Source organism: Podarcis gaigeae, assembly GCF_964106915.1.
Source record: "Podarcis gaigeae genome assembly, chromosome: 14".
Taxonomy (NCBI): domain Eukaryota; kingdom Metazoa; phylum Chordata; class Lepidosauria; order Squamata; family Lacertidae; genus Podarcis; species Podarcis gaigeae.
The window spans coordinates 42,639,405-42,667,199 of NC_139690.1; the positions used below are offsets into that span (position 1 = coordinate 42,639,405).

The 27,795-nt window shown below is 45.1% G+C and overlaps 1 protein-coding gene across 5 annotated transcripts in view; it reads right to left on the bottom strand.

The window, feature by feature from the left end:
* Window positions 1-6,029: 6,029 nt before the first annotated feature.
* The window catches only part of TRRAP (transformation/transcription domain associated protein), a 163,684-nt gene continuing 141,918 nt past the window's right edge, over window positions 6,030-27,795 (bottom strand). For all 5 annotated transcript variants that reach the window (XM_083711195.1, XM_083711196.1, XM_083711193.1 and 2 more), the window contains 6 exons: window positions 27,406-27,631; window positions 21,178-21,395; window positions 15,073-15,257; window positions 10,789-10,992; window positions 9,557-9,751; window positions 6,030-7,302 (listed from right to left, as the gene is read on the bottom strand). In XM_083711195.1, the coding sequence (XP_083567321.1) occupies window positions 7,018-7,302; window positions 9,557-9,751; window positions 10,789-10,992; window positions 15,073-15,257; window positions 21,178-21,395; window positions 27,406-27,631 (1,313 nt within the window). In that variant the 3' untranslated portion in view covers window positions 6,030-7,017. The remainder of the gene's footprint in view (window positions 7,303-9,556; window positions 9,752-10,788; window positions 10,993-15,072; window positions 15,258-21,177; window positions 21,396-27,405; window positions 27,632-27,795) is intronic.

Below are 27,795 nucleotides of genomic sequence, written 5' to 3' on the forward strand. Positions count from 1 at the left end.
GAGCAACAGGAGCTCACCCCATCATGGAGCTTTGAACTGCCGACCTTCTAATCAGCAAGCCCACAAGACTCAGTGGTTTAGACCACAACGCCACCCGTGTGCCTACTGCCAAAAGGTACTACTCCCAAGAGGGAGGCCTTATGAAAAAATGTCCTCTTAAACTACAACTGCAGGCAGTGAAAGAATATCAGGAATTTCTTACTCACACATAGACCTCTTATTTAGGAGTAGGCCAATGAGAATGGATTCGTAGATAAGTATAGTGCCATTGTTTTTCAGCTTGGACCTGACGCTTTTGGCACCAACACTCTTCAGGACTGAATGGTTCTGGCTCCCTCCTCTGACAGTTCCAGGGGTTCTTCATCAGGTTGAGGACCTCCCAAGGAGATCCTCAGCATTGCATCCACGTGGCCCTGCCTGTTCGTCAAGGGCCTGGGTCCTTTAGGGTGTTTGGTTCATCCTCTGAGGACTCACACTCACCCAAGTCATTTTTCCGCCTGAGTCTAAGGACAAGAGTCTCACCTTCTCCCCAAATTCCATATAAAAGCTGGCCAGACTGGCAGCTGACTCTTCCTTCAACACGGATGGTGGGTCGAAAGCCTCCACTATATCTGAGGGTAGCAGAGCTGCTGAAGGGGTGTAGAGCAGGCTGCCAAGCATACACCTCTCTGACTTCCAGCTCCATGCTGTCACCAGCATTTGCTGCCTGAGGCAGCTGCATCACTCTGCCAAATGGTAGGGCCAGACCTGATCAATCAGTTCCTATCTGAATTTGCAAGGAGTGAATTACTCAAGCACCACCACCAGTACCCAGTCCTGTCTCCCTCCCCACATCTACCCCACCAAAGTAAATTTGGGAGACAAGAGAGGGTTGCCTCAGGAAAAGGTGATGGCAGGGACTGGTATCTAAACGGGACAGCTGGCCCTTTCTCAGTTTGACCTCTGCAGGACACATTTCTTTTCTCCCAAAGCAGTAAAATATCTTGAGACAGTCCTGTCTCCAACGGGACTACCAGAGAATTAAGCTGCTGTTCCTTTTTAAAACATACACACATCATCCATCGGGTTGAAACAATTATAGTTTTGAGAGCAACACCCTCCCGCTTTGCTGCCATCAGAAAAACAAATCTTTCATTGCTACAGACAGATTCTGAGTCATCTTTCCCCAGTACCTACAGACTAATTTCTCTCTCTCTCTTTATATCTGACAATTCACAAAGAGCCCAATTACCGGGGGGAGGGGGAGGGGTGGCAAACGGAGAGCAAGGCACCAGTCTTAGAAGACGACTGAAAACACTCTGATAGTGCTACACGATTTCACTTGGGGGACAATGATATTTAATCCAAAAGGCTGTTCTCTGAATGTGAGCAACGTTTTAGCTCCCCTACCCCACCCCAGTATCACTTTCCCCCTACCCAAAAATGTGTCATTTTGCAAAGTCTTCCATTTGCCAGCTGTGATGTCTGAGAAGTGAGGACCTGATCCTTTCCATTTCCTCCAAAGGTTGGTCTCCTTCACCCATGCCTGCACTCTAGATGAATCCTGCAGCTTGGGTTTCACAAATTTCTCATTTTCCCTTTAGTTTTCCACATTTACATAACAATTTGCATTAAATAATGATAATAATCTTAAGAAAATTCACCAGCAGGGAGTGTGACTTCCCCCTAACAAACACATTCTTCTTGTATTCTTTTCTGACTCAGACATTTTTGCAATTTCCCCTAATGCAATGCAGTTTTGGAGATCATTTCCAATCTCATATGCATTTATATGCAATTTTCCCTACAACAGATGCAATTTTTGGTACATATTGGATGGTTGGAAAACTGCATTGCAAAATTCAGAGAAGTGATCGTTTCAAAGGTTAGCCGTGCTTTGGTGCACATATTGGTTTGAGAAGTGCGAATTAGGTACCTTCTGATTAAAATGGTAGCAAAATCCATTTTCTCCTGCAGCCCTACATGCAGCTCAAGGCAGATAATTACAGAATTGCAACCAATCTTATCTTAAATAATGATGGGTCAAAGATCAGGACTCAAAAAGACTTCAAAGAATCAGGAATCAGGTCTAGACTGGACCCTTACGTGCATGTTTGAAATATGTGCCCCTAAAGATTCTGGTATCTATGCTTGGGATTGACTTATTAAAAATGAATGCATGGGGGCTTGCATAACCAAGAAGGGCTGTACCCAATGTTAGACATACTCAATAGTATACTCATTGAAACTGATGGAAATTAATTAGGTCTATTAGTTTTTGTGAGTCTACTCTTGAGAAAAACTTAGCCAGAGGTTTATTATAGCACAGAAGTAATGGACACTGTAGGGACGCGGGTGGCGCTGTGGGTTAAACCACGGAGCCTAGGACTTGCCGATCAGAAGGTTGGCGGTTCGAATCCCCACAACGGGGTTAGCTTCCATTGCTTGGTCCCTGCTCCTGCCAACCTAGCAGTTTGAAAGCATGTCAAAGTGCAAGTAGCTAAATAGGTACCGCTCCGGCGGGAAGGTAAACGGCGTTTCCGTGTGCTGCTCTGGTTTGCCAGAAGCGGCTTAGTCATGCTGGCCACATGACCCAGAAGCTGTACACCGGCTCCCTCGGCCAATAAAGCGAGATGAGCGCCGTAACCCCAGTCGGTCACGACTGGACCTAATGGTCAGGGGTCCCTTTACCTTTTTAATGGAGACTGTACTCAGTAGGGCTTACTCCAAAGTAACTATGCACAGGATGGCCGCCTTCAGCCGTAAGACACCATTCCCGAGGCAGGCAACAAAATGGACGTTTCCAGAAATGGCTTGTTGTAAATAAATATATGAACAGCAATGGAGAAATTCTCCAAGAGATGTCTTAACAAGAAAGGAACTTGAAAGTATTTGAAGTGGGGCTTACGAAGAATTAAGACTCATTAGCAGGAATAGAATAGGAAGGGGGGAGAAACAGCTTGTTAACACGGAGATGGGATTTAAATGATACGTTATGTTTTTAATGTGCCGTTACTTAACCCATTTTAGGATGGGCGTGGACCAGAAATGCAAGCTGATAAAATTAAAAGTACTTCCCATCAGGCATGTTCTCTCATAAATGCACGTACAGGCTAAATTGTGTGGGGCGATAGAAAAACAAAGCTTTGGGGTATGTTTCGCACACTTCAAACTGAAGTATGGCAAGCGTTATTTTTAAACCAGGGGTGGGTAAGAACACAATAAGAACAGCCTGCTGGATCAAGCCAAAGGTCCACTAGTCCAGTAACATGTTCTCAGAGTGCCATTCAGATGCTACTTCTGGGAAACCTGCAAGTAGGATTTGAGCACAACAGTGCTCTTCCCACCATCTTTGGTTTCCAGCAATTGGTATTCAGAATCATATCTGCCTCCACCATGGAGGCAGAGCCTAGCCATAACAGCTAGTAGCCACTCATGGCCCCTCTCCTCCAGGAATTTAATTCTCTCTTAAAGCCATCTGGATTGGTGGCCATCACTATCTCCTGTGGCAGCGAGGTCCGTATTTTAACAATGCACTGGGTCAATTACCATACTTTTCTGTGTATAAGATGCCCCCTATTATGGGGGACTCAAATTTAAAACAATGGAGGGAGATGGCACAGAGTGGTTGAGATTTTTCTGGGGGGGGGGGTAACCCAGGGTTGTTGAGCTTTTTTAGGGGGTAGCAACCAATAACATGCACAATAGCCGCTAACAGCCACAGCAGCAACAAATCAAGTACACCCTATGCACTACCCATGTATAATACGACCTCCATTTTTCAGCATGATTTTAAAAGAAACAAACATAGTCTTATACGCAGAAACGTACGGTATGTATTTGCTCATGATTACTAGAATTATGGAATGCAGGTGGCGCTGTGGGTTAAACCACAGAGTCTAGGACATGCCAATCAGAAGGTCAGCAGTTCGAATCCCCACGACAGGGTGAGCTCCCATTGCTCGGTCCCTGCTCCTGCCAACCTAGCAGTTCGAAAGCATGTCAAAGTGCAAGTAAATAGGTAAATAGGTACCACTCTGGCGGGAAGGTAAACGGCGTTTCCGTGTGCTGCTCTGGTTCACCAGAAGCGGCTTAGTCATGTTGGCCACATGACTCGGAAGCTGTACGCCGGCTCACTCGGCCAATAAAGCGAGATGAGCGCCGCAACCCCACAGTCGGCCATGACTGGACCTAATGGTCAGGTCCCTTTACTTTTACTAGAATTATACTGGTGAAAATTCAGAAACAGACCCTCCAAAAAGCAGCCTACGGTGACATGGAACGTTAGTCTGTTGTTGGCAACTGTGTGTCTCTCAAGAGAGTGTGTGTCTCTCAAGAGACAACGGAGTGTACCTTGGGAGGTGAAGTCAAACAGCTGTGGTAGCAGCACGAAAGTGACCACTCTGGTATTCATGTTGGTCCTACTTAAGAGCTGATCGATTGAAATCGATGGATGTGACTGACAGGTGCATTAATTTCAACTGGTCTACTCCTGAGTAGAACTTAGCTGGCTACAACCCAATAGTTCTACTCTTGCCCATGACTTTTTTGGAGATCACTCAGGGTTATTAAGGTTTGCAATTTATGGTCACTTGTGAGATGGGACTATTTTTCAAAAGGTCTACTATAAACAATTATGTGAAAGCTGCCGACCGGTGACATAATATTTATCATGTCATTCTATTATTGCTACTTGTTCGAGCTTTCAAAATCTAATGTGCTGTGGTGGTCGAAGTAATTTAACGGTGATAGACTATATGGGATTCGGAGAAATGACCGGCAGAATCCGAGACCAGGGGAGAGAGACAGCGGAAGAAGATTGGAAGAAATTTAAGGACTATCTTAAGAAACATTGCAAAATAAATGAATGTTAGAACGATGTTGGTTTAGAAATTAAGTGGTTTCTAGCTGTAATGATTATATAATTAAGAAAAGTTGAAAATCAATAGAAATTATGGGAGGGATTTGCTGAGATTAAATAATTAGAAATTGGAATACAGAAAGGGGAGGTATGAGGAGGTCGGGAAAGTAAGGTATAAGAAAATAAGGGATAGAAATTATACTTGTTGTGGTATGTGTTTTGTTTGTATTTTTGTTATTTTTTTATTTTTATATAACTTTTTGGAAACTTCAATAAATATCTTTTTTTTAAAAAAAGTTAACGGAAGGTGTATTTATATATAATTCAGGTAGGTAACTGTGTCAGTCTAAAACAGTCAAAATAAATATCTGGTATCTGACGAAGTGTGCATGCATACGAAAGCTTATACCCAGAACAACTTAGTTGGTCTCTAAGGTGCTACTGGACAATTTTTTAATTTATATATAATTGTTAGACTACAAATAGGTGCTAAATTAATGTTTATAAGAGTTCCCTCTCCATATTTAGCATTTATGTTTACAATATGTGTGTTTAAATATATATAATGCACTGTGTTCTGCATTTTGGTAATACAATCAGCAATATATATGGAAGGAAACAGTCTCTTTAGCTGCTACTGCTGCAACACACCAAACAGAAGAGCCTTCTCAGCGGAGATACTGATGCAAGTCCCAAACCAAACATACTTCCTCATAAGCTTGTACCAAGCCAGGAGTTTAAAATTTTTTAGGAGCTGGATGCAGGTTCTTGGAACACGCCATTATGAACCGAGAGCTGTTCTGCATTCACCCAGAAACAAGAACTCACCTAATGCCATACTAAAAAACGTAGCCACAGGAAGGATTGCTGCCAACCTCTCTGGACTAATTATTCAAATGCTAATTATTCAAGTAGGCGCTGGGTGTCCTAGGCCCTGTTTAAAATGGAACAACTGGCTAGCAAATTCATTACTGCACCAGGCTCTTGTTATGTATGGGTCTTGTTCTTGGGCTGATTTAATATCTGCATATTAACATGATTAATATGTGACATGATTATCTGCACATTGTGTATTTGCGTTGGGAACAGTGTTTTAATGCCATCAACCCTCTCTACTTTGGAATCCTCGTGTTGCCACTGCTTATTTTAATTCACTGCCACTGAGCCTACTTCAGGAAAATGAGCACCGTTAAAGCATTTTAGAAAATATTTATTTTGAAAAAGTTCACTCTGTACAAATTGGAACTGTAACATTCTGAACACTGCAAGTTTTATAAAAAAATGCTAACATGGACCCAAATAAAAGCCATTTCTTTCCCCCCCTTCTTTTAAATTACAAAGGTAAAAACTAAAAACGTTTCCTCGAGAAGCTACTTAATGATACACATTTAAAGATGGCAAAGCTCAAGACATAACCAGCTTATCATATACTTTCTGACTTGTGTTGCACTGGTTCCATCAAAATATGCAACTTAATGGATGACAAATTCACTTTTACAGTGCTCCTCCGACACAGAAGTGAGCCACTAAACTAGGTTTCAGAAATGGGTCCATCTGTACAATGCACTGCAACAGTGAGGGAGAAAACTAGCACAATTTGATCATTTCTCACCCAGTGGTGACCCAAAAAGGGCAATTCTGCCCCCATTCTCTATACATTTTCTTACAAAATCACTGTACAAACCCACTACGATGCACATGTGACTGGATTAAAATGGCATTCATTCCAGCAGTCTTTGCACCAATCGGAAGGTAAACAACAAAGAAAACACTTTTTATAAAATGAAAAACAGGAACGTCACGCAGGAAGACCCACAACGTGGGGGATACAAATTCCTTAAAAGTGTTCTTGAAATAAAACAAAAAGTTCGAACGAGTAGGCCTGCAGCTTCTGAGCCACAAGCACATCTCGCGGCGGCGCGAAGGAAGAGATGGTTCACTTTCTCCTCTCCCTAAGGAGCGATCCTTGGACGATAAGCATGCAAAAATGACTTCGAGGGGCATAGAGGCAGCGGTACTTCTGTAAACATGATCACACTGAAGACTTATGAAAAGGTGGGGCCAGGACGGGTGGAGATGTAGCGGCAAAGCAAGGCATGGTTCACAAAGAAGTGTTCACATTTCCCCACCCTTCTCCCCACCGCAACTGCAGGCCGTAAGAACTTCACGGTGTCAAGTCAGAGCCAGGGGTGCCAAGCGGGATCCATGCGGCAGAGGTTGTCCAGGCTGTTTGCCGCAGCAACCAGGGTGTTGACTTTGCTCTCCCCCCCTTCGAACTGAGCCAGGTTATGCAGGCGCGTCATGATGGCGGTCACGGCTTTCTGAACCAGCGAAACCAGCTGCTGGCTGTCCATGTTCTCCGGCTGCCCTGCTGCTGAGAGCGGGGAGGAAGTATCCTCTTGGGTCTTCTTGTGCCAAGCAATTATTTCATCCCGCAACACTGTCTTCAGGATGCCATCAACCTACGAGGAGTGGGGAGGGAGGAAGGGGAAATAATTATGTTTAACTAGGAGGGACTGTCAAGGGACTTAGCCAAACTGCAAGGGAAACGGACCGTCGCGGTGCTTTGGTGTTCCTGCAATAAACCTTAGCAACAACAACAAAACTCTTTACGGTGGCGTGTTCAGACCACTGCAGCCTAGAGTGAGCTGCGTTATTAAAGGCTATGCATTTGATGTTTCCTTCTAGAACAATTTGTGACGGTTTACTTTTGGCTGTGCCCACCTTATGGAACCCCTTTGCCTCATGATGTGTGGCTATCTTTCTCCCCCATTGTATTTCCCTCCTGTTTATTGAAGCCCTTTTCAACTCAGGAAGCTTGTATTTGATCAGGCAGACAATACCTCTCCTTAAAAAAAAAAACCCACTTCTGTCCCTTGTCTCTTTTGTACTTGTTTCGTACTCTTTCCGCAAAACTGCAATTTCTGTGTTTTGTAAGCAAGCCCTGAACAGAAGAGGCAGAATATAAATGCTCCGATCGATCTGAAAAACCCGAGCCTTCAACTTCAGAAAAATCCAATGCTTCTATAATTTTGATCCTCCCCACTTTTGTTTTTGGCTGTTTGCCCCCCTGCCCCCTTTCATTTAAGAAGTTAAGAGAGGATTTAGCATTACTGCAGGTTGAGTCTTTAGATGCCTAATTAGGAAAATCACACAGGCATACCACCTGCGTTCTTCGTGTGTCACGTGGCGTGTTTGGTCTAAAGCGGCAATTGCAAATTTGCCACCGGCTGCGAGGAGATGCTTCACCTTGGCGAAGCGTCAGAATTTAAAAAAGGAATTAAGCCCATTCCTTGAGCAAACTGTACCCTGCCAAGAGCCAAACTCCATCAAAACCACTATATATCATGAGCTTCCTTTTCCACTTAACAAGCCGCCAAGACAGATTCCCATTTGTGACATGATTCGTGGGGAAACCTAAACGATGCTGCTGATTTGCAACCCGCGCCACCGTTCTCAGGCTTGCAGACACCAGCATTGTTGATGGAATGCTGTGGCAACTGCTGAGGCACGTTAATTTCAACCTAACAGGCCAAGCTGAGAGCAGAATTACTGTCCGCTTTGCAGCGTCCGCCCAAGAAACAGGACCACACAGGCATCAGCTAGACTTTTTACGGATCTGCTATGAGACATGGGAAAGTTAATTCATTCTCTAATTGTCTGGAAAATCGCCCCCGAATAGGGTCAAACCAGCAAAGCTCTTTTCAGATGTGCTTCAGCTCAGTGTACAATCTACTGTGGAGATTCAGAAAGGGCGGGGGGGGGGGTGATGGACACGCCACACCATCTGTGGGATGCAGGTTATCATCTGTGAGCCGAATTCTAAGGACATTGTAGGATCAAGCTCATATACCTGCAAGTTACGTTTTCAAACCGATAGTAAGTAGCTACTCTATAAAAAAAGTGGGGGAGGGACAGTTACTAGGAGCGCAGGCATTTTCGCTATAATGTACTGCCGCAGAAGTGGGGCCAATTCCGTAGAGGACTGCAAAGCCAGGGCTATTATTTATTTATAAAAAGCTCATATTATGCTTATATGAGATTTCTGCCTGAAGGAGGAAAGGCCAGTGTGGAGGTACATGTTAAACTAGAGAATACTTTTGTTTCTCGGTGAAAAGGAAACCTCCCTATGGGAAGGCATATCAGAAGAGCAGTGGCAGTGGGTGATAAACTCTTTCCCCACCAGTCGGTTCTCCCCTACCCTCATACACACACCCTCCCTTTGATAGGTTTATTTATGTTTTCTATGCCAAAGAGGCAGTGGCGGAGGAAGTCGCTTGGGTGCCTGGGGTGGCGTGCGCAGGGGCAGAGCAAGGCGCCCATAGGGGCGGGGTGGACAGCGGGGCCTCCAGAGTCTGCCTGCCTCCTCCCACTCCGCTGCCCTACAGGTGGGGGGGAGGCAGCGGGCAGACCATTTGAGCAACGCAGAGCCTGCGTGCGCTCAAGCCATGTCTCTCCCAGGAGAGACGCGTGGCTCGGGTGTGCTGCAGGCCCCACGGTGAGTGCCGCCTGGCATTTTGTCACCTCCCCTCAGTGGTGACACACGGGGCGGCCTGCACCTCCCTTCCTCCGCCCCTGCGAAGAGGCAGAGGAAAGAGGAAGCAAAGAAGAGCCAGGTAGGAAGATCGGATGGCTTTCACATGGGATGAAAGCTAAGGAGTCCAATTCAATTCTTTGGTACTAAACACACAAACTCCCACCCACACCTGTACATACCTTAAAGTTTGGTTGTGCGAAACAGCGAGCCACTGCAATCATAGATGCAGTGAGTGGACCAGAAACGCCAATAGTAGTGAGGAATTCAGAAATGTTTGGTGTGAGTCGGAATGGGACCGGGCGGTTGGCGTCCAGATCCCCGGTAGCATCATTGATATCAAAACGGAAGTATGCCACGTTCAGTTTGCCGGTATCCTAGAGATTTTTTTAAAGACACACATATAAACCACAAGTATGGAAATCAGAAGAAAAACAAAAAGCTATCCAAAACTGATTTTATCCATGCAAATCTGAAAGACTTCCCTTGCATTCAAATTGTAAATGGGGGAAAGAATAAAAACAAGCTCTTCCAAAGGTATGTTTATGTTAACAGACTCCTGCTCAGGCACTATGAGCACAGACAACAGTTAACAAGAATTGCAGACATGTACACTATTCCTTGGGGACGCGGGTGGCGCTGTGAGTTAAACCACAGAGCCTAGGACTTGCCGATCAGAAGGTCGGCGGTTCGAATCCCCACGACGAGGTAAGCTCCCGTTGCTCGGTCCCTGCTCCTGCCAACCTAGCAGTAGATAAATAGGTATCGCTCCGGCGGGAAGGTAAATGGTGTTTCCGTGTGCTGCTCTGGTTCACCAGAAGCAGCTTAATTATGCTGGCCACATGACCAGGAAGCTGTATGCCGGCTCCCTTGGCCAATAAAGCGAGATGAGCACCGCAACCCCAGAGTCAGCCATGACTGGACCTAATGGTCAGGGGTCCCTTTACCTTTACCTTACACTATCTCCTATTAGCAGGGGTATAAATATGACAGACAAAAACATCCTCAATAAAGTATCAATCTAGAATAAAGGGCTAGTAGAGGATCAGGGGCAGGGGAAAATATTGTTCCTACAATGTATTGCATAGAGGGGAACAGGGGTCTCCTATCAGCAGCTTTAACAAACTTCACTTCCCAACATTCTCTGGGGGAAGCCATGGCTGCCTAAAGTGGTATGATACTGCTTTAAATGCACAGTGTAGATGAGGCCATAAATATAAAGTGGGATATAAATCTACTAAACGAAACAAACAAACAAAACAACAATTGTGAGATGCCTTAGTAACCCATAAAGACACAAATGCTATAAACAAACTTCTATTTGTGTTGTCATATTTATTCTGCAAGTTGCCCCCAGATGCTGAAGGGCACCACATGATGATTATGCAACCCGCAAACTAGTCCCAGTGCATACCTGAGCAATCTGCAGCATCTCAGGGTTAAGCCTGTTCAAATGGAAGACAAATTCTGCGAACCCGATCAGTGCCAACTGGATGGTGAACATCTTCCGGAAGGTCCAGTAATCAGTGGCGTTTGGGAAGGTGTGCAAAGCCCACTCTTTCAGCATGCTCCGAAGCACCATGCTGCCCTGCACCTCTTTCAGAATATCACGGAGAACCTAAAACGGGGGAGGGAGAGGAAAGCCATCAGGATCATGTATTTCTATAAGGTTTCAAACAACTTCAAAGGGGCCTTTGCAACTATAATTAAGCACTTAAGACTGCAGCTATTGGGATGGACAGATTTACATCGGTTGACAACAGAAACACATTATGTATTTATTTATTCCAGGTTGATTTAAATCCTTAGAGTTGCGTCATGTTACACTTGCAAGCGAAGCTACTTCAAGAAGAAGCTCCCTTTAACCATTTTGGGGTGGGCTTTTTTTTTTTTAAAAAAAGCAACACCTTCATTTAATGAAAGCTGAAAGCAAAATGATAAGTCCTCTGAATATTTTAGCACATTATTTTCTTTTTTAAAAAATTGGGCTTTTAAGTGAGCCCACGAAAGTTATAGTCTGCAGGGGTTTTTTTTTCTTTTTAACTAGCCTGGTTCGAGAGCAGCAGCCTGCATTTCTAAGCTGGCTGCCTCGTCTGTCGTGGAAACAAAACTCTTAAAAGTGCCAAAGACCTGTCTTCCAGCAAGTGAAGGAAGGATCCCTTCTCTATCAGTCCTCTGTGCTTCTGTGCTTTCCTTCCTCTGGATTTTCTTCCAGCGTGGAAATCAAATGAGTCCTTCCCTTGCCAACCTGCTCGTTTTGCCTGCATGGAATTCCTTACTGCCCGTGGTGAAGAGGAAAGCCTGACTGAAATGTATTTTAGAATGCACAGGACTTGGGAGGTAAAATATATTGCAGGTCTTCTGTTATAGAAATGAAAAGATAAAATGGTAACCCAAATAAAAACATCTTGGAGATCCCAGGCCACAGGGAGGTTAGGCTGGCCTCAACCAGAGCCAGGGCCTTTTCAGTACTGGCCCTGATCTGGTGGAACACTCTGTCACAAGAGATTAGGGCCCTGAGGGACTTGACATCTTTCTGCAGGGCCTGCAAGACAGAGCTGTTCCACCAGGCCTTTGGCCAAGGCACAGTCTGACCCCCTCCTTTGTTAATCCTCATAGAACTATAGCCCAATGGTTGCCATTAATTTGACTTTGAACTGATTTTAGAATTAATTGATTTTAGAATGTATTTCAATTAATTGATTGTGATTTTAGGGAAACTGTTATTTTTACTGTTGTCAGCTGCTCTGAGCCCAGCTTCGGTTGGGGAGGGCTGGATATAAATAAAAATGTATTATTATTATTATTATTATTATTATTATTATTATTATTAGGCAATATTGCATTAGTGGCAATAGATGCCGCTGGGTTTCGGGAAAGGGAGAGTGTACTGTAGGAGCTCAATCAGCCAGCAGTTAAAACTGTGGAGTCTGGGACACTGTCCAGGGGCGCAATATGAAGAAACCTTGCTGAAGCTAAGGAGGTCTAGCTTGTTCCTAGACGAAAGGAAGTATCACCCATGATATCAGACTGGGCTGCCCACCCATGAGGCCTTTATCCCAGCAGAAGGAAGGTGTAACAGCCACTGAATGATACTGTATTACTGTTCATTTTATTCAAATTGTGCTGTATAGCTCACCCATGTGATGGAATTATATCATGCAATGTAGGAGAGATTTAAGAACAAACAAACAAGCAGAAGTGGGTAGGATGATAGGAGACTGGTGCACCCATAACCACATCAAACCAAACTTTTATATCCTTCTAGCATGGCTACATCCAGCTTTGTAACTAAAGCAGTGGCAAAGGAATCTGTGGTCTTCCAGAGATTGCCAGGCTACAGCATTCACAATCCCTCACCGGTAGCCGTGTTGGGTGGGGCTGATGGGAGCTGAGCAACAGCTGAAGGGCCAGAGGCTCCCCAAACCTAAACTGCAGGCCCAGCTACTAAAGTGTGGGCTTTGGGCTGTGGTTTCCACAAGCAGCCTCTGAACCTCTTAAGCCTCCCTGCATGGCACAGATGTCGTTATGCACGTTCAACCACTGAGAGGCAATACTATCTTTCTGCAGTCTGCACAGGGCCTGGTATGCTCGGGCTGCAATCAAGATCCGCTTCTAGCATCTGAGTATTAATGTTACCACACTTTCCGCAGCCAAGTTGTGCCTCCCATGTAAACATCTGTGAACTACCTCCATATTTAATTACCTACAGCGTGGACTGGCCTAATTAATTAGAAGGAGAAAATAAAGTGGGGACCTGCTCCACTGCACTAGAAAAGAATGATAATCACACTTGCTTAAATTAAATTACTCAGAGAGAGAGGGACTAAATTTCCACAACCAGAAGGGAAGAGCCTCAAAAAAGAAAACGGGAAAGACAGATGTTCCATGTCACTTAATTTTATTTTATGCTGTGCAAGGAATGAAAGGTTGTTTATTACAGAAACAACTTTCAAGACACAACACACCTGGAACCGCATCAATTTCAATGGGAAGAAAGAGGACAGCACAATGCTTAATTATATGTGTTAAGGCTTTTAAAGTAACTATTTATTATTATAAATGGGCAAGGGTGATAATGGAATACTAAGCCTTAATTACACCACTTCAGGGGGATTCAAACTGTGTCTTAGTTGGCCTGGGGGGGGGGAATGGCAGATATCGGACAGGTTTTTTTAACGCCAAATGGAAAAAAGCTTCCTTTTTTTGTTTTCGTTTTTGAAAAGAGAGAATGGTGGAGAGAGCAGTCTATGGATTGAAACACAAAACAGGGAGAGCATTTGGGCAGGGCTTTCTGGGTGTCTGGAGCAACTAATACACATTACTATAGTCATCCTTAACAGCTTTGTATTGTTAAGTCGCATTATCAGGAAGCTGGTCCAGGACTGTCTGCATTGATTGGAAGAGGTGACCCAGGGACTCATATAAAGGGGCTTCCCTATCATCTGCTACCTGACCCCCCCTTTTTTAAAAGGGAGATATAAAGGATTGAATCTGGGACCTCCTGCGGGCAACACATACGCTCTACAAGTGAGCTCCATTGCAGAACCAAAGTGGAGGAACAGTGGCCCATGGTGACACGGTGAGTTCATGGAAGAACTTCTCAATGAAGCAAGTTTCTCCTGAAGTACAGTGGTGCCCCGCAAGACGAATGCCTCGCAAGACGAAAAACTTGCTAGACGAAAGAGTTTTCCGTTTTTGAGGTGCTTCGCAAGACGAATTTCCCTATGGGCTTGCTTAGCAAGACGAAAACGTCTTGGCGCTAAGCCGCTAAGAGCCTCTAAGCCGCTAATAGCCGTGCTTCGCAAGATGAAAAATTCGCTAGACGAAAAAACTTGCAGAACGAATTAATTTCGTCTTGCGAGGCACCACTGTACTGTGTGGATTAGGGATGGGGAACCTGTGGTCCTCTGAATGCTGTTAAGACTCCGGCTCCCATCACCCCTAGCCAGGATGACCAATGGTGAGAAGTGATGGGATCTGTAGTCTAAAAGCATCTGTAGCACCACGGGCTCCCTTGGTTCAAGCGTGCTGGATCAAGCCAATGGCCCATCCCGTCCAGCATCTTGTTTTCACATTGGTCAGCCAGATGGCCACAGAAAGCCTGGAAGCAGGACCTGAGCACACCCACACTCTCCCCCTCCTATGGTTTTCAGCAGCTGGTACAAGGAAGAAGAATGCCATTGACCGTGGAGATGGAACATGGTCGTCATGGTTAGTAGTCATGGAGAGCCTTATCTTTCCAGAAATATGTTTAATCCTCTTTTAAGCCCATCCAAGTTGATGGCCATCACTGCCTCTTGTGGGACTCATGGCTCTGACAAGCAAAACAACCCATGCCAGACACCCAACGACCCACAGCTGCCTAACAAAACTTATTTGTTGCATGTCTTGTCTTTTTCCGGTCATAATTACGCTCTATTAATCATACAAGGTGGAGAGGTAACAAGGCTCTTTTGAGGGTTTATGTTTTCGGAACTTTGCCACAATATTAATGCGATGCAGGTGCCCGCTCAGTCCTCTGGCAGATCTACTTTGAAAGATTGTTTTGCCGATAAAAAGAAGGGGATGGGAGAGAGAGCAAGAGAGTGAAAAGATGAGATTGATGCATCAAATACGAGGCAAGGGAAGCAAAGGGAGGCGAAAAGCAGGCCTGGCGCAGAGAGCGTCTTAACGCATTCGTCACAGATTACAATACCTGATGGCTGGCCTGGGTCCCTCGCGCTTGGACGGTTGCCAGTCTGTCATAGTAGCGAGAAATCGGGCTGTCGTGCTCAATCCCCTTCTTGGCACAGCGCTGCTTGTAGATCTCCACGAGGGAGAGAGATGAAGGATTGTCTTCGACCAGGCGCATCTGTGGAGAGACGGCCACGACTCGGGGGACTGGAGACAGGGAGAAAGGGGAAAACGTAAAGTTAATGTCCTGAAGGATCAAAGCGAACAAGCCCAACACATTATTTTTCCTCCTTTCCCCAGGACAGCCATAACCATCAGGCCTTGTTCTTACTTTTAAAGCTCTCCTGAGGCCTCCCCAGCCTCCATGTCTGCTCTTCTCTCCCGAGACATGCAAATCCATAGCATCTTTGCTTTTCCTACCATCCTCAGCTTCTCAAAGGCTTGCTTGTTCCTCGGGAACATGCTGCTGCAGTCAGGTACTGGTTGTAAGCCTCCCAGAGGCACCTGGATGGCCACTGCGAGAAGAGGATGCTGGACTGGAGCAGACATTAGATTGATCCAGCAGGGCTTTTCTTATGTTCTTTGAAGACATCGCCCATTCAGCGAGGTGCTAACGCCAAAGTTGCATGTTTGGTCCCCATATGGGACAGCTGCATATTCCTGCATAGCGGGGGGGGGGGGGTGTCGATCCTCAGGGTCCCTTCCAGCTCTAAAACTCTATGATTCTTGTGTCTCTTTGGAGGAAGAGTGGGGGGAGCAGGACCTCTCCCTGAAGAGAGACCTGCACTGGAAGAGGTGGCACTGAATCCAGGAATCCCCACCCTAAGACCAGGGGTCTCTACACCAGTTGCCTGGGATCCTGGCCATCTCTCTCTCACACACATACATGCCTATCACCCCCCGAGCTGCAGCAGCAAAGAAAATGGCCAGCAAGACCTATTGTCGAAGCACCTGGCTAGCTAGACGTGAGGCTACTTTGCAGGAGAGTAAAGTAGACCAAGCACCGACATGGTTTGGGATTTGACTGAGAGCCTGGAAGGGATGGAGCCTCCACTTTCTATATAAGTTTCCCAAAGGCTGATGAGATGGCTTTACAGCTGCAGTGAAAGCTCCCTCAGAGCTTCAAGCCTTCCTGAACTGCGGAAACTGACATCGTCCCTCCTCAAAACTTTGGCCGCAATATTAAGGTGATTAATCGGTTCGATTAAATTGACTGGAAACATTTCAACAGACCTATAAAAGCTCCCCTCATTAAAACCAGTCAGCAGAGTTTAAAGCATTTAAAATGATTTAATACAAAAAGACACTCTCTTCTGTGTGTGAGAAAAAAAAAGGGGGGGGATTCCTCTCCTAAGAGGACAAAAGTTGCAACACATGCATGCGCTGCTAAGCGCAAGGGTGAGGAAACCTCTGTCCCTCCAGTTGTTGTTGGACTCCAACTCTTATGAGTCCCAGTCAACGTTGCCAATGGCCATAGATGATGGGCACTGTAGTTGAACAACATCTGGAGTTACAGGTTTGGAGGGAGGGACACCTTTTTAAAAGAACATTTGGGCTTTTTTCCTCATATGCAAATGTCTGCAGATTTAATAATCGACCAACCAACCATTGAATTGAGTAAGAGATTAACCCCAAACTTAAACCTTCCCTGTGAAACCTTTGTGTAACCCTTTTGGCTAGCTGAAACCCAAGCTTAACTGCATATAATAACTGCATTTGCTCACATTAGGTAAAGGTAAAGGGACCCCTGACCATTAGGTCCAGTTGTGACCGACTCTGGGGTTGCGGCGCTCATCTCGCTTTATTGGCCAAGGGAGCCGGCGTACAGCTTCCGGGTCATGTGGCCAGCATGACTAAGTCGCTTCTGGCGAACCAGAGCAGCACACGGAAACGCCGTTTACCTTCCCACCGGAGGTAATCCCTTCCCACCTATTTATCTACTTGCAATTTGACGTGCTTTCGAACTGCTAGGTTGGCAGGAGCAGGGACTGAGCAACGGGAGCTCACCCCGTCGCGGGGATTCGAACCACCGACCTTCTGATCGGCAAGTCCTAGGCTCTGTGGTTTAACCCACAGCGCCACCTGCGGTGCTCACATTATTATCCTTAAAACAAAAAAAATTCCTTCCAGTAGCACCTTAAAGACCAACTAAGTCAGTTCTTGGTATGAGCTTTCGTGTGCATGCACACTTCTTCAGATACACAGTGTATCTGAAGAAGTGTGCATGCACACGAAAGCTCATACCAAGAAGTGACTTAGTTGGTCTTTAAGGTGCTACTGGAAGGAATTTTTTTTGTTTTGACTATGGCAGAGACCAACACGGCTACCTATCTGTAACTATTATTATCCTTGTTATCCTTGTTTGTCCTTTGTTGCCTTTGCCAAGTTCAAAAATCCAGGTGTTCAAATGGTCCCCAGATGCTGCCATGGTAAAATCCCTGGCTAGGGCTAGTAGGAGTTGGCTCACATGTTCCTCAATCTTGCCATAGGACAGGGGTTAGGAACCTCTGACTTCCAGGCCAAATCTGGCCCAGCAAAGGTCTCAATTTGGCCCCCAAGCTGTTTTCCCCAAACCACTTGCAGCTGCCCCACACCCAATGTCATACATGATGTCAGGTGTGGGGCAAGCAGAGATGTGGCTGGATCAACTGCACAACCGGGTTCCCTGTGGGGAACTTGATCATGACGCCGATCCTGCAGAAAGCAGTTTTAAAGGCACGGCCAATCAAACCTGCAGGATTGGTTATGTGACTGAGATTTCCCTGGGGAGCTCGGTTGTGGAACTGATCCCTGGAGAAAGAAGCTTTGCCAGCCTTGTGCCAGCAGATAACAGCAGTGGATTGATAGGTGGGTTGTCAAAATTGGCTAACGGAGGTGGGTAACAATAAATATCTGGCCTGCTGGATTCCCCACCAGTTATAGGATCTGGCCATAAAAGTTCCCCACCCATTGTTGGACTATTGGAAACTGCCTTATGTGGAGTCAAATCATCAGTCCATCTAGCCAACTACAGAGGTACCTCTGGTTACAAACGGGATCCGTTCTGGAGGCCCGTTTGCAACCTGAAAAGAACGCAACCCACGTCTGCGCACACGTGGGTCATGATTCGTCGCTTCTGCGCATGCGCATAATGTTATTTTGCGCATCTACGCATGCATGAGCGGCGAAACCTGGAAGTAACCGGTTCCGTTACTTCCGGGTTGCCATGGGATGCAACCTGAAGCAAACGTAACATGAGGTATGACTGTACTGTCTTTGCAGCCTGGCAGTGGCTCTCTCAAGGGTTTCAGACACAAGTCTTTCCCAGCCATACATTAAGATGCACACCAGGCCCTATCTAGGCAGAGGAATCCCTGTTAAAACTTCTCTTTGCTGCAAACCATTCTACAAAGGGGGATGTTACAACTTTACACGGGTCAGGACCTCAATATCTTAAGGACTGCCTCTCAGCATACGAACTGGCCCGGACCCTGCGTTTGTCATCCAAGACATGTCCTCCCTTCCTGAGAGGATTGGAGGGTGGCAGCATGAGAACAAGCCTTTTCTGCGGTGGCTCCCCAACTGTGGAATGATCTCCCCAGAGAGGCTTGCCTGGTGCCATCATTACATGTCTTTAGGTGCCAGGCAAAAACATTCCTCTTTATCCAGGCCTTTGGCCATTAAATAATCTATGACCTGTTAAATGTGGGGATGACTATGACTATTATTATGATTATTTTAGGAGTATACTATTATTATGCTCCATAAAATAGGTTTTTTATGTTGTACTCCGCCCTAGGGGTATATAAATCAAACAAATAAATAATAATAATTACAGTGTTACCTCGGGTTAAGAACTTAATTCGTTCCAGAGGTCCGTTCTTAACCTGAAACTGTTCTTAACCTGAAGCACCACTTTAGCTAATGGGGCCTCCTGCTGCTGCTGTGCCGCCAGAACACGATTTCTGTTCTTATCCTGAAGCAAAGTTCTTAACCTGAGGTACTATTTCTGGGTTAGCGGAGTCTGTAACCTGAAGTGTCTGTAACCCGAGGTACCACTGTATAATAAACCTGAGCTTGGGCTCCACCACAGGACTGAAATACCCTGTTCACTTATGGTGCCTCATGAGCAACAAGCACAAGGAGAAAAGGGTTTGAAAGAAGAAGAAGCCTTCTACATCGAAGCAGAATTGGGACTGGCAAAGTATGTAGATATCAGTTCTCCCACTGCCGTGATGCTCGGCCTGAAGTGTGTCAAGTGGCACTTGTCGTCCACTCTCGGCACACTCAAGAGCTCTGCTACGAAAGAGAACTCACAAGAAAGAACCATTTCTTTGTACTAGACGCCAGGCCCCACAAAGGCATTTCTGAATGAAGAGCTGTATTACCCTGAACAGGATTTCAAGCCTCCCATTGCTACACCACGCCAGCTGCAAATCTGGAGAGTCGTGGGCTACTCTGCACACTTTTATGTCAGAGACAAGGATAATTTCTGCTCAGATAAAAATCCACCTACTGCTGACACGCTCGCTTTATCCGATTATGCCGTGAAGCACAATTTTTCGTTCCGAAAGAAGAAAGCCCAGCCCTGGCTCAAAACTATGGGAGGCTCGGGAGAACGGCAGCAACTAGAGAGGAAAGGCCTGGCAAAGAGAGAGGAAGCGACCTTCAGCGACAAGGTTATTCCTGCTTCACTAAGGCTCTGCCGGGATGCCTTTAGCTCCGCTTTATACCTGCTGCATCACCAGCCAAAGGCTCTACATTCTGTTCTTATATACAACCGAGTCGTACTCAGGGAAAACCCAATGAAATTAATGGACCAATGTTCACCATCATGTCCGTTCAGTCAGATGGGTTGACTCCCGAGTATAACTAACACTGAATACAATAATTAGTGGGACGTGGGTGGCGCTGTGGTCTAAACTACTGAGCCTCTTGGGCTTGCCTATCAGAAGGTTGGAAATTCGAATCCCCGTGACAGGGTGAGCTCCAGTTGCTCTATCCCAGCTTCTGCCAACCTAGCAGTTCAAAAGCACGCCAGTGCAAGCAGATAAATAGGTACTACTCTGGCGGGAAGGTAAACGGCATTTCCGTGCTCTCTGGCACTCATCATGGTGTCCCGTTGTGCCAGAAGCTGTTTATTCATGCTGGCCACATGACTCAGAAAGCTGTCTGCGGACAAACCTTGGCCTGAAGCGAGATGAGTGCCGCAACCCCATAGTCCCCTTTGACCAGACTTAACCATCCAGGGGACTTTTATCTTTTTTACAATAATTAGTAGCAGTAGTACAGGTAAGTTGCATCTTACGTTCCTTTAATTAGAATCATAGAACTGTTGGAACTCCTAGGATAATCTAGTCCAACCCCCTGCAGTGCAGGAATCCTTTGTCCAACGTGGAGCTTGAACCCACAACTTTGAGATTAAGAGTCTCATGCTCTGCCATCTGAGCTACATGACTGAGGCTTTGCGTGGTTGCCTCAGACAGCATAGGCCAATGGTCAGAGCCGTAGTCCTGCAATATCTGGCGGGCCACAGGTCCCCCACTCCTGCCACTGTGGGAGCCTCTCTGCTATGTAGTAGAGGGATCAAGGTGAATGAGCAAAGGTGCACAAGTGTTGGCTTGGCTTACAAGCCAGCTCTTACTCGTTTTCACAAGCAACGCCCACCCTGGTCTGTGGGCAGTTGCAGAGGGGCTTTGGAGAGTGCAAGACTTCTTAGCTGCACGGAGGGATGGAGAAAAATAGCAGGAAAGGCTCCTGCTGTTTCTTTCCTGCTCCAAACTGCAGCGCAAGTGGAAGAAGACTCCACGTCTCCTTTGAGCAAGCCCTCTGATGAGTGCAAAGGGCTTGGGATGTTGAAGTCTTCTCTTCTCTGCGCCATTAAGAAAGAGCAGGAGAAACTCCCGCTGCTTCTTTTTGTATTCAAACCTCAGCGTGAACCAGAGTCTGGGAAAGGATTCCTTGCATCCTTCCAGCCAGAGGACTGACAGCTGGCGTACCAGGGGACCCTTCGGAACTCAGGACTTGTCTTCTCAACACATCTTGAGGTTGCGCATAACAAAAAGTTATTCAAGGCACTTGAAGACATATGATTCTTTAGAGCTACTTGTTTGAAATCCTAGGAACAGCTCGCTGCACCCATACCTACCTGTGAAAAAGAGATGCCTCTTTGTGGTTTCTTTCCTCTTCTCCAAACAGGGGTTGAGGAGGCGAAGGAGCTGTAATACTCGTTCCTCTCTGCGTGACTCTGTCAGGCAAGCGTCGTTCATTACGAGATATGGGTAAATCTTTCCATTATGACCTCGGATATAGAGTCTTCTGGCTGCAGTGTTATGCTTTTGTACTATCTCCACTCTGGGCATAAACCTATCAAGGGGGTGGGGAAGAGAGAAAGAGAAGGAGATAAAAGCACCTGAGCTTTCAAAGTCTAAAGCTTCATTTCGTTCCTCCAAGATGAAAGCTAAGATTTTTTTTTTAAAAAAGGGGGGAGACCCTGAAATGCCATACTTAAATGAAGCATATTAGCGGCTGAGTTTTTGTAAAACTAACATTCTCATTATGAATTTTTATAATGATGCTGCTACATTTTCTATTACGCAGCTCAGCCAAGACTGGTATTATGTATGAAAAGCTTCCAGCATCTTTTGTCTTCTCCAAATTGACTGAGAAATGATTTTTTCAATAGACAGAAACAACAAAACCAAGTCGCTTGGTGTAGCTTGGGTTCTGATTTCCATATTACTGTCAGGGAAACCATGACGAGAGCAGAAGACTGAGCATGCAGTGGGATGCTTCAGATTTGAGAGCATTACAGAAGTTTAAAGGTCATCCACTGCTGCTGATGCTGCCACACACACACCCTTCCCCAAAATCTCTCTCAAGTACACATGGAAGAGCTAAACTGAAATGTCTCCAAAATGGTCTTGAAAGGCAGAAAATAAACCCATTCTCTTTTAAAAATGGCTTAATTCTAATTCTGCACAACTTCTCAACCCACCAAGCTGAATCCGGTCCATTACTTGCAGCCCAACATATACTCAACAAGGCCGACAGAAAAATCACACAGCTGCAGTGTGTGTGTGTGTGTCTTGCAAGCCATCTAATCTAACCACATGCTTGATGTAGGAAAATCCAGAGAGAGAGAAACCCTAACAGATGGCTGCCCAACATCTGCTTACAAAACCTCCAGCACAGGAAAATCTATGGCAATTGGTTCCACTGGTGTACTGATCTTACCATTAAGACGTTTCTCTAACATTTTACCCATTAAATATAGCCCTGCCCTGGGAGCCTTAAATCACTGGTCCATCTAGCTCCATACTGTCTACACTGACTGGCAGTGTCTCTCCAGGGTCACAGACAGATGTCTCCCTCCCAGCCCAACCAGAAAATGCTATCCTGGGACCTTTCACAATAAAAGCAGTTGCTCTACCACCAGTCTTTGCCCTCTGTGTGACAGCCCTACAGGTACTGTAGAATCAAAGAACCATAGAATTAGAAGGGACCATGAGGATCAATTAGTCCAACCACCTCCAATGCAGGAATCCTTTGCCCAACATGGGGCTTAATAATAATAATAATAATAATAATTCTATTATTTGTACCCCGCACATCTGATTGAGTTGCTCCAGCTACTCTAGGTGGCTTCCAACATATATAAAACCATAATAAAACATAACACATCGAAAGCTTTCATACACATGGCTGCCTTCAGATGTCTTCTAAAGGTTATACAGTTACTCATCTCCCAGACACTGAGGTCCAGTGCTGAGGGCTTTCTGGCGGTTCCCTCATTGTGAGAAGCGAAGTTACAGGGACACAGGCAGAGGGCCTTCTCAGTAGTGGTGACTGCCCTGTGGAACGCCCTCCCATCAGATGTCAAGGAAATAAACAACTATATGACTTTTAGAAGATATCTGAAAGCAGCTCTGTTTAGGGAAGTTTTTAATGACTTATGTTTTAATGTATTTTTAATCTTTTGTTGGAAGATGCCCAGAGTGGCTAGGGAAACCCAGCCAGATGGACGGGGTAGAAATAATAAATTATTCTTCTTTTTCTTCTTCTTACTACTACTACTATTGAAAAGGCCCTCTGCCTGGTTCCCTGTAACTTCACTTCTCGCAGCGAGGTAACAGCCAGAAGGCCCTTGGTGCCTTCTATGTCTCGGCTGAACAATGGGGGTGGAGACGCTCCTTCAGATATACAGCGCCAAACCCACAACCCTGAGATTAAGAGTCTCATGCTCCAAGTTATCCCAATTTGGTGGTACCTGTGCATGGCCTCACTCGGCCTTGTCTTCTTCAAGCCTGAATAATCCATTGAACCATTCCTCACAGGATACACCTTCCATACCCTCTGAACCATCTTCTCTGAACCTTTTCCAACCTGTCAATTTATCTACCTGTAGCACACAGAACTTAAGACTGCATCTAACTACATTCCACGCAACAACAGATGCGCTAAATTAATGAACCTACGCTAGACACGCCCACTAATTCCGACGGACCTACTCCGAGCACTTTTTACAACCCATTGCTTCATATGAGCACTGAGCAGTGGTGGAGGTGGAGCCAACTCAGCAGCTGAGCACCTGTTTTGCGTGAAGAAGGGTTCCCAGGTCAATCCCTGGCATCTCCAGATAGGGGACCAGGGAGCAGGAGGTGGCAGCAGGGACCTCTGCCCGAGCGCCTGAGGAGTCAGGGCCCATGAAAGCAACTGTCATCTAACCTGGTTCAAGGCAGCTTCCTGTGCGTTTGGACTGATGGGTAGGCCTGTTTTAGATCTTGGCTCACGCCAAAAATAAAATTCTTAGGCTCTCAACCTCAAAAACCGCAGGCAAAGTTCTGCTGAGAAAAAGAGAGCTTTCCTGCTCCCTCCCTCAAGCCAGCTGCTCTCAACAGCCTGGGGGAACCCTCCTGAATGGTGTGCGCTGTCGTGTGATGGGCAACAGCTGGGAGGAACTGGCAAAGACCTCTCCTCCCCTTCCGTCCGGTATGGCTGGAAGACAGTTTCTCTCACTTTTAAGCAAGACTGATTCATTCCGGTGAGTATTTATTTACTTTTTACTTAGTTGTTGCTGTTTTTCATATTTTTTTTTTAAAAAAGTGCTTTTTTAAGTTTTCGAAAACAACAAGGAAACAAAAAAAATGTGTGGAGCACATTACTGCAGCTGGAAATAAAATACACAGAAATCTCAGCATATGTTTGCAGACATCATAATAAAATCAGATTCTGCAATGGGACAGTTTGGAAGTAAGAGACACATACTGGTAAGGTAGCCTTGCCATGTAGAGATGTGTATTATTGTGGGCCTATGTGGTGCACTATCTTTATTTATAAAGCATATGAATGGTCACCATCTCACATCAAAATGGTCTTGTTTTAAAAAGCCTCCTGTGATGGTTTAAAGGCTCGGCCAAGGCTGTGTCCCATACTCTCCCAAACAATTCCACTAGAGGGAATTGATGCAGATGTCCAACGTAAGGCAATTTTGAGTCTGGCTCCTGCAAGCAGCAGAGCTAACAGCTCCTTGGGAACAAGGGTGGGATTTAAATCTCTTTCAAGAGCCAAGAGAGATAATACTGGGTCCTTGCTATTCAAAAAACAACAATGTTAGTCAAAAATATGGATGGTTAACTCATGAAAGACCTAGAAAGACTCAGTGGTATAAAGACTGAAAAGGAAGTGAAATACCTGGAGATATGGTTAACGGCGAATAATAATAATATCTTCAATGATAACTGTGTAAAGGTTTGGAAAGAAATCAAAAAAGATATGCAAATTTGGAGCTGAATGCAATTGTCACTGTTTGGCAAAATTTCTGCTATAAAAAAGAATGTACTTCCAAAGATGCTATTTCTATTTCAGACAATACCTATAGTTAATGATATTCGAAATTTTGGCAGGGAAGAAAACCCAGGACAAAATGCAAAATTATGATTGATACTGCTGCTGTTAATGCTACTTTCACTGCTATTTTTTTTTACTGTTGGGATTCTTTTATTTTACTGTTGGGATTCTTTTGCTATTTTTATTTGTAAGCCGCCTTTTAAGTTTGAAGGCATCACGGAAAGGTAGCATACAAGTGGGGAAAGAAAGTGGCTTCAATTTATGCAAAGGGTCCTTTAGATCACCGTTGTGACTCCCAACACAGGAAGCTGCCTACTGGTCAATCTAGGAAGTCAGACCATTGGTCAATGTAGCTCAGTACTGCCTACACTGACTGGCAGTGGCTGTCAGGATTATGAGCCTTTCTCAACCCTACCTGGAGATGCCAGGGATCAAAGCTGGCACCTTCAGCTGGCAAGGCAGATGCTCTACGACTGAGCTATGGCCCTTCCCCAGCAAACCATAGGTTTGCACCTGGATCTCACAAATGCTATTCTAAGAGATAAGTCTAGCACAGGGTTTGAGAGCTGGGTACCAACCACTTAAAATCAACGGCTCTGAACCCTTACTCCATAAAATGCTGACTTCCGTAAAGATGCTCTCTCTGCGGTCTCTGTCTTCACCCCTGCAGGAAATGGCCGAGTTCAGCTTTCATGACTGTGTAGGAGGGATTTTAAAAACAACACATCGGCTCCCACACACCAGAAAGTAGTTGCTTGTTAGTCAGGACTCTATAAAGGACAGAATGCCTTCCTGTTGGCAGGCTTAGTTTCTCTCGCCTTGGAAAGAATCAAGCGTGCAGATGCACACTGCTATTGGGAGCCCTTGGGAACATCTGACTAATCTCTGGCAAGACACCAAAGTAGATAATCAGGCCTTGAAATGAAAAGAAAAAAGAAAAAAGGTAGGAAACTAATGGCTCAAGACAGGGAAGGCCAATTTTGTTCAACCCTTGGTGCATCCACCAAATTTTAATCAATGCATGGAAGAAAAAAGGTTAGTCTGCAATTTTGCCTCCTAAGGAAAAGAAATTGTCAGGAAACAGAAATGCTCCAAAACCGAAATATTACACTTCTTATGAAGAATAAGGCAAAATCATACTTTTTTTTTTGCTAGATCTGTTAACTCTAGCTATTTGTTTACACTGCGTATTCTGTTTATTTATGGGATTTGTATTCTACCTTTAAACCTAAAATCTCTTGGAGCAGGATAGGGAAAAAGAGTGTATATTTATAAATGCAACAAAAACAACAGATCTAAACAAAACTGACACTTAAGGCTGCAGTTAAAACTTGTTGGTAAAAATATCAGCTAAAAACTAGGGTAAAACAATGTTAGCACACCCTTAGGAGCCTGGGCAACAGGAGAGATGATGTGTGGTGCTATCCTTTTACTTTCTTTTGTAATCTATCGTTAGATCACAAGCCTTTGAGTACAGCCTGTGTCACTTTAAATTCCTGTGCAGCACACACTGCTGTGGTTCATTAAAGGTGTTGGGAACTGTAGATCTGTGAGAAGGAAACTACAATTCCCAGGATTCCCTGGGGGAAGTCATGTGCTTTAGATGTGTGGCGTGGCTCTCCTGCTCGTCTTCCATTAATTCGTCTGTAAACCCGACCAAATATGGCAGCAGAAACTGTTTCAGGCCCCAGATGATTGTGTCTGGAGAACAGAGAAGCCCAGGAAAATGGAGAGGTTAATTCTGGGTTGGATCCAGACAAAGTTAGTTGAACTTAGGTTCCCAGGAAATCACTGAAATTAATTTATAACTAGTCATAATAATAATAATAATAATAATAATAATAACAACAACAACAACAACAACAACAACGATAATAATAATAATAATAATAATAATAATAATAATAATAAATTTTATTTATACCCCGCCCTCCCCAGCCAAGGCCAGGCTCAGGGCAGCTAACAACCAATAATAAAAATGAGTTGAATGAGTACAACTTAAAAACAAGATTAAAATACAACATTAAAACATTAAAATGCAGCCTCATCACAGGAGGAGAAAGGAAAAAAGAAAGAGGGGGAGGGAATCAATTTGACTCCAAGCCAAAGGCCAGGCGGAACAACTCTTTCTTACAGGCCCTGCGGAAAGAAATCAGATCCTGCAGGGTCCTGGTCTCATGAGACAGAGTGTTCCACCAGACCGGAGCCAGAGTTGAAAAGGCCCTGGCTCTGGTTGAGGCTAATCTGACTTCCTTAGAGCCCGGGACCTCTAGGGTGTTGCTATTTATGGACCTTAAGGTCCTCCATGGGGCATACCTGGAGAGGCGGTCCCATAGATACGAGGGTCCTAGGCCGTGAAGGGCTTTAAAGGTCAAAACCAGCACCTTAAATCTGGCCTTGTACTCCATTGGGAGCCAGTGACCTACTAGTGACCTACGTTCAGCTACCTTAGCCTGGAACTAACCCAAAAATTCTGGTACATATAACTAGTTCACTTCCCAGCCTTAGCTTTCAGCCCCGGATTTACCGTGCAATCTTGATGTAATAATGTGTCGGCTTTGGCATAAGGAACTCTCCAGGAATTTCCACTTCGGCTGTTTGGGCTGAGAAGTTGCTCAGGAATCGGCACTTTTCCTCTATGAGGAAGAACTTGGGAAGCTGCTTTGTTTTTGCCTCGAGAATTTTGATCCATTTCTTCAGCTTAGAAATAAGATTGTGGAGCTTCATAGAGCCTGGCACGCTGAAGTCGAAATCTAGCAGATAAAACAAAATAAATCCAACAGAAAATTGCTTGTTAGAAATGTGATGCAGGTATTTAATCAAAACTCTGCTTGGTGTAAACACCTTGCATAGTTAAGGTATCTGGGCTTTGGAGCCTTACCCCAGGGAACTGCTACTGTTTTTCTTTACTATTTGC